Raw genomic sequence first — 6,698 nt, forward strand, 5'->3', positions numbered from 1 at the left:
CAGCCTCCCAAAGTGCTGGGATTACAGGCTTGAGCCACCGCGCCCGGCCATGACTGCCATATCTTAAACACTCAGAGAAGTGCCTGACCTAGTAGAAAATCAGTAAATATGTGTGGGTGAATGTATAAAGTGAAAAATCCTAAAGCTTCAAAAGAATGTAAGGAAAAGGCATCAAATTTGCAATCATAGATAGCATAGGCAAAAATAAATATGCAATGAAGTCATATCCTTACATTGTTAAAAGTGGTATAAACCTGTATTCTACACCCAAAGAAATTGATCATTTTTGAAAGCAAACTAAAATATTTTCAAATATGCAAACAAAGATTGAGAAAATCTAGCATCCAAAACATTTTTTGACAAGTATTTAAGTGTATACTCCAGGAAATTAAAAATTGAGTCCAGAAATTGGAAGAAGAGTCAGGATTCAAAGAACACTAATAAAAAACCATTATCATTGAATACTTACGTTTTTTGAATCGTCTTCTTTCTTCCATCATTTTGCTTAAAGATGGCTATTTGTTTTACTGTTACTCTTTTTTAGATAATGCGTCTTTTATCCTCTAGATGCTTCTAAGACTTTATTTTTCCTTTGTTTTGAATTTCAGTAATTGTACTATTTTCCAAGGTGGCATTTTCTTTGTATTTATCCTACTTGGAAATTATTTTTCATCTTTGACTATGTTGGTTGATTTTTAAAAAACAATTTGAAACCTTTTTAACCATTATCTCTTTACTTCATTGCTTCTGCCCTATTCTCTCTCTCCTCTCCTTTTGAGATATAATACAAATTTCATATCTTTTCACCATGTATCACATATTCCTTGTGCTCTTTTCCTCTTTTCTCATTTTTTTTCTTCTCTGTGCTTTAATTTGGATATTTTCTATTGAACTATCTCATTCATGAATGGTCTCATCTGCTATGTCCAATCAAATTCACCCACTGAAATTTAATTTATATACTGAATTTTTTAAACTCTAGAATGTATAGTTGGTACTTCATTACAGATGTTATTTTTCTTTTCACATCACCTAAGTATTTTGCTACTGGATGATAATTATAGGTATTTTAACAGCTCTACTATACTTAACATTTAGAATTTAAATTTAATTTATATACTGAAATTTAATTTATATACTGAATTTTTTAAACTCTAGAATGTATAGTTGGTACTTCATTACAGATGCTATTTTTCTTTTCACATCACCTAAGTATTTTGCTACTGGATGATAATTATAGGTATTTTAACAGCTCTACTATACTTAACATTTAGATTATCTACAGGTGAGCTATTATTGTCTTTTTTTGTCACTTTTCATTCATATGACTCTGTCTCTTTACATGCTTAACCAGCTTTTTAATTTGACAATGTGTAGTAGGCACCTACTTTTGCAGGAGCGGATTTATATAAATTTAAAAAAGATTTGAAAGGAATACAAAAAAGGATAATGTTTAGCTAAATAACAGGATTATGGGAGATATCTACTTCAAATTTGTAATTGCTTAAAATAATTGTATATAAAAACTATGGGGTAAATAAAAACTAAAACTTCATCAATAAATGTATAATCAGAATAACCTTACATTCAAAACAAAATTAATTGTGTTTAGGAAAAGAGTAAGCTTTCATAACAATCTTTGAACATAAATAAATATTCAAAATATTCAAAATGGTACATTTCATCAAACCTTAAAAGAAATGTTAGAATTACAATTTTATATGGACAACATTCACTAAACCAGCTAACTCATTTTCAAGACATTCTATTTCAAGAAGTGTTTCTGAGGATTAATACATTTTAATGCTGTAATAAACTAAAATCTTGTACTACTTAGGCAGTATTATCTAAAAATAACCATTTCAAGTATAGTAATGTATTTCAAATAAAGAAAGCTTAATGTGCTAATTAAAAACAACAAATAGATACCTCATGCTGTTTAAATTTCTCTTTCCAAATTTTCTCTTCTTCATAGAGTTCATCATTCATCTTGTCCTGTTCTTGCTGAACATAAGATAATAATAAATATGATATACTCAAATATCAAAAATATGTTAATTATATATGATTCTCATAACCTATATTTGTAAACAATGGTTAAAGATGACAACCCAACCAATGGCTTTCAATTTTTAGTACTGGGATAACAACTTTAATCTCAAACTGAAGTGTCACATAAATAATACCTAGGGTTTCCATTCTGAGAACAGAAAGAAGTTTGCAACCTGGGAAAGTTGTTGTGTTTATTTGAGTATGTTTATTCACAGAATATAATGTATTGGCTCGAAACACTGTTGGACATTGTAAAAATCACAATAATGTTTGAAAAATGGGATTTGTATTACAATTGTTTTCTCACCATGTCATACCATTTAATTTACATAAATCAGTTCAACAAGTGATGGTTTTCTTTCAATAACTCTTTATCAATACATTCAATAAGACTCCTCAGAATAAACAAAGATCGGTAAAATACAACCCCTTCTTCAAAACTCTTCTGATAACGTGAAGACACTATCATAAATTTACACATTACCCAAAATTTAGAAGAATAAGTTTATTACAAGGGAAAAAATATTAAAAATCATAATGGGCATGATAATTAGATCACGAAAGTTTTCATGCAAAAGACTGTATTTGAAATCACTAGGTTTTCAAGAAGAGAAACAATTTTTGGCACTTATTAAGCATTTTGAGCTAGGAAAATAATTACATCTCTGTTTTTACGAAAATCAGCAGTTTACATTAGATAAAATTAAAAGAGAACAAAGGAGACAATGAGATCGGTGAGCAAATTAAATCAGTGTGTTGCTGTAAAGGAACACCTGAGGCTAGATAACTCATAAAGAAAAGAGGTTTATTTAATTCATGATTTTGCTGGCTGTACAAGAAGAACGGTGCCAGCATCTGGTTCTGGTGAGGCCTGAGGATGCTTTTACTCATGGTGGAAGAGAAATGGAGCCAGTGTGTCGCATGGCAAGAGAGGGAGCAAGAGAGAGAGACAGGAGAAAGTGCCAGGCTCTTTTTCACAATCAGATCTTGTGGCAACTAATGGAGCAAAAACTCAGCCATTACTATGGGGATAGCACCAAGCTATTCATGAGGGATCCACCTCCACGACCCAAATACTTCCCACTAAGTCCCACCTCCAACACTGATGATTCCATGAGATTTCAAGGGGATAAACATCCAAACTGTATCAGAAAGTATAGGAAATGACCACATGAGAATCAGTAGGACCTTCTGTAGATAGGTAGCAAGAGTGAGAACAGATGCAAAGACAACGTAAACATGAAATTGCCACAAATTACCAATTCATTGGATATTTTACAAAGTAGGAAAAGTTCTTTGATCGTTATCTTATATGAGCTATGGGAATTTTTGATGAGGTTTAAGCATGGAAGTAACATATTTTTAAATAAATAGTTGTCTGACAGTGCTATGGGTAAGTGTGACAAATGTAAGACCAAAGATAAGGAGACCAATTAGAGAATATAGTAAATATCCCAAGTTAGACCCTCAGGCAGCTTGAACTACAAAGGAGCTGTAAAGTACATGGATGAGAAGATGGCTAATACAATAATTGGAAGGAAGATAGTAATAAAAAAGAAGGAAGACTAAAACATTACCCTCATTTTTCTATCTTGGACTAATGATGATAATGTGGCTTATCAAAATTAAGATTCCCAGGGAAGAGCTACTCAGAAAGCAAGACAATGCATTCAGTTTTAGATACACAAAGTTCTCTGAGTATGCAGTTTTTGTAGGAGAGTTATGTAGGCTACCTTGTTTTGATACAATTGTAGATTTGGTTATCAATGGTTATTTGTTTTAAGCTCCAAGGCATAGCAAAGGACACATTAGGGAATTCATTAAGATGAAATTATCAAGAGAGGAGGTATATGAAGTAAGAAAAGAAAGGGACAAAAATAGAATCCATGCTGTTACTTCCTACCCAAATCTCAGGTTGAACCCTACTCCCCAGTGTTGGAGGTGGGGCCTGCTGGGAGATGTTTGTATCATGGGAGCAGGTCCCTTATGAAGGTCTTTGACCATCCCCTTGGTAATAAGCGAGAGTTTGCTCTGAGTCCACGTTAGAGCTGGTCATTTAAAAGTGTGTACCACTTTTAAAAATTACCCAGTCTCAGGCATTTTCTTTATAGCAATACAAGAACAGCATAATGGAAAACACAAGGACAGAGAGAGAAAATGAAGTCTAAAATGGATATCAACTAGTAATTGCCAAAGATGTGAGAGAATCAAGACAATGTGATCTGACAGAAGTCAAGGGAAAGTAAAATGGTCAGCCATCAAATTTTTGCTGGCATAAAATACTACAGAGGCCAAAATAGCTGAAAGAAACGTGTGAGTATAATATATAGAAGTCATTGGTTATCTTCCTCAAGAACAGCTTCATTCAGTGTGGTAATGCTGCAAAAAACCTAGCAGGATTAGAATTGGATGAGAATGAAAAAATGATACAGTATAAACAACCACTTTTTAAGAAGCCTATTATACACAGCCTTTAAAAGTCATTCAAAGAATAGCTAAAGAAAATATACGAATGATCTCATGATTTTCTTTTGTTTTGTTTTAGGATGGGAGGAAACTGAACATGCTTATAAACAATAAAAAAGGAGGAAGATGATAGGAGTGTTTCAGCATATGGAAAAAGCAGGTGTAGGTTGAAAAATGATAAAATATAAACTAGAGGAGTAAAAGCTAACCTTTGGCAGAAGGAAGAAATCTTTCTTACTGGGATAGGAGGGAAAGCCAGTAATAATTTTAAAAAGGATGAATACAGATATTGATACTAAATAGCTGTGGAATTAAAAGAGAAAGTTTGTATTTGATGCAAAAAAAAACTTATATGATTATTTGCTAATAATGAGGGGGGAGGAATTGAGTGTAATTCTTAAGAGATTTATGATTGCTATTTTGGGGAATGGAGAGGCAGCTAACAACCCAGGAAAGAACTACCGAAAGAGAGTAAATTATATATTTAGAGTCAGTCATAAACTTGTGGGCTAGTCCCATTGTAAACGTTTAAGTTCCAAGGCGTAATGAAGGACATATTTAGGAATTCATTACACCTAATATTATTGCATTTTCTTAAATCATAATTATATGATAAATTGCAAATTAATTTCAAAAAATAAGTTATAATTCTTTGAGGGTGGGATTTGGTGTTAGATCTCTTTTGCATCATTTAAGCCCACAGCTGAATGCTTTGCCCTTAAGGCAGTCAGCAAATTTTGGCTATAAAACAAATAAAAATGAAAACTTTGCTTAATAGGATTGAAATCAGATTTTTTTAAAATCTGAAAATACCACTAACAATAACAATTATGCATTTTAGTACAAACCAACAAATACTACTCCAATAATCTACATTATACTCAATCCTATTTTGGATTTTTTTAAAAAAAGCTTTTGATCTCAGAAATGACTATGTCACTCTGGTCTATGGGAAAGAAAACATAACTAAAGGAAAATTAAAGATTCCTATCTTACTATTAGAAAAAGCCATGGCATAACTGGTTCTACAATATTATAATTTATTTTAATGTGTTTCTTTTCTTTTTTTTTTTTTGATACGGAGTCTCACTCTGTCGCCCAGGCTGGAGTGCAGTGACAGGATCTTGGCTCAGTGCAAGCTCCATCTCCTGGGTTCATGCCATTCTCTTGCCTCAGCCTCCCAAGTAGCTGGGACTACAGGCTCCCGCCACCATGCCCGGCTAATTTTTTGTATTTTTAGTAGAGACAGGGTTTCACCATATTAGCCAGGATGGTCTCAATCTCCTGACCTCATGATCCACCCATCTCGGCCTCCCAAAGTGCTGTTATTACAGGCGTGAGCCACCGTGCCCAGCCTTTAGTGTGTTTATTTTCTACACAGTAAGAAATGAAATGTACTCAACATGGAGGACTAAAAAAATGCTGAACAAGCTAATGTTCTTTATATGCAACACTCAAACCCAGCGAGTTCTGGATAATGTATAAATCAACTTTAATCATGAAAGAGAGAGAAGTCAGTCATGCCTGTTATCCAAATATTCCAAGGTTCTGATGACCTGCAAGTAGGGTCCTAAATTCCACCAGTTTCACAATATTGATATACCACTACTATGACCTGATTGTGTGGCTCTCCTAGGGGGAAAACGACACCAACAACACAAACGACAGAAATAAAAACAGTACAAAACTTCACACCAAAAAGTTTCCAGTTCAAGGAAGTAGCTTAATTACGAAGGTGGGGCACAGACTGTCCCTAAATGGTTGAACTACTTTTAAATATGTTTTACGTGTCATATGCCAGACCACATAGTAAGGTTAATGCATACTCAAGAATTTTCATTGCTTTTCCAATGTTTAGAAGCATATAAAGAAAACAACAATTTGTATTGTAAATTTCAGACTATCCAGGATGACCCTTTGAAACTTCATAGACTCCATCGGCCCCCAAGATCAAAAGTGTGTCTGAACTTCCAATGAATTTCAATAAAAACTAATCAAGGAGCTCATATTAAACACTGTTAATTCACAGTCAATTTCTTCCTCTATCAGAGAATAATTAAAAGCCATACTATTAAGCTCAATCTGCACCACAATCCAAATATCGATATTCTTCAGAGGTAGCTACTGATTTTAAAATATATGAAAACAAAAGCAAAATACCTTCTGAATATTCTCTAATT

General features: G+C 33.2%; 1 protein-coding gene across 1 annotated transcript in view; it reads right to left on the reverse strand.

The window, feature by feature from the left end:
- Positions 1-6,698, reverse strand: part of LRRIQ1 (leucine rich repeats and IQ motif containing 1) — a 238,671-nt gene that overhangs the window by 216,267 nt on the left and 15,706 nt on the right. The window contains 2 exon segments of the mRNA XM_017880705.1: positions 1,930-2,004; positions 6,679-6,692. Of these exon segments, the coding sequence (XP_017736194.1) occupies positions 1,930-2,004; positions 6,679-6,692 (89 nt within the window).

Source organism: Rhinopithecus bieti, unplaced genomic scaffold (genome assembly GCF_001698545.2).
Source record: "Rhinopithecus bieti isolate Rb0 unplaced genomic scaffold, ASM169854v2 scaffold_11966, whole genome shotgun sequence".
NCBI lineage: Eukaryota > Metazoa > Chordata > Mammalia > Primates > Cercopithecidae > Rhinopithecus > Rhinopithecus bieti.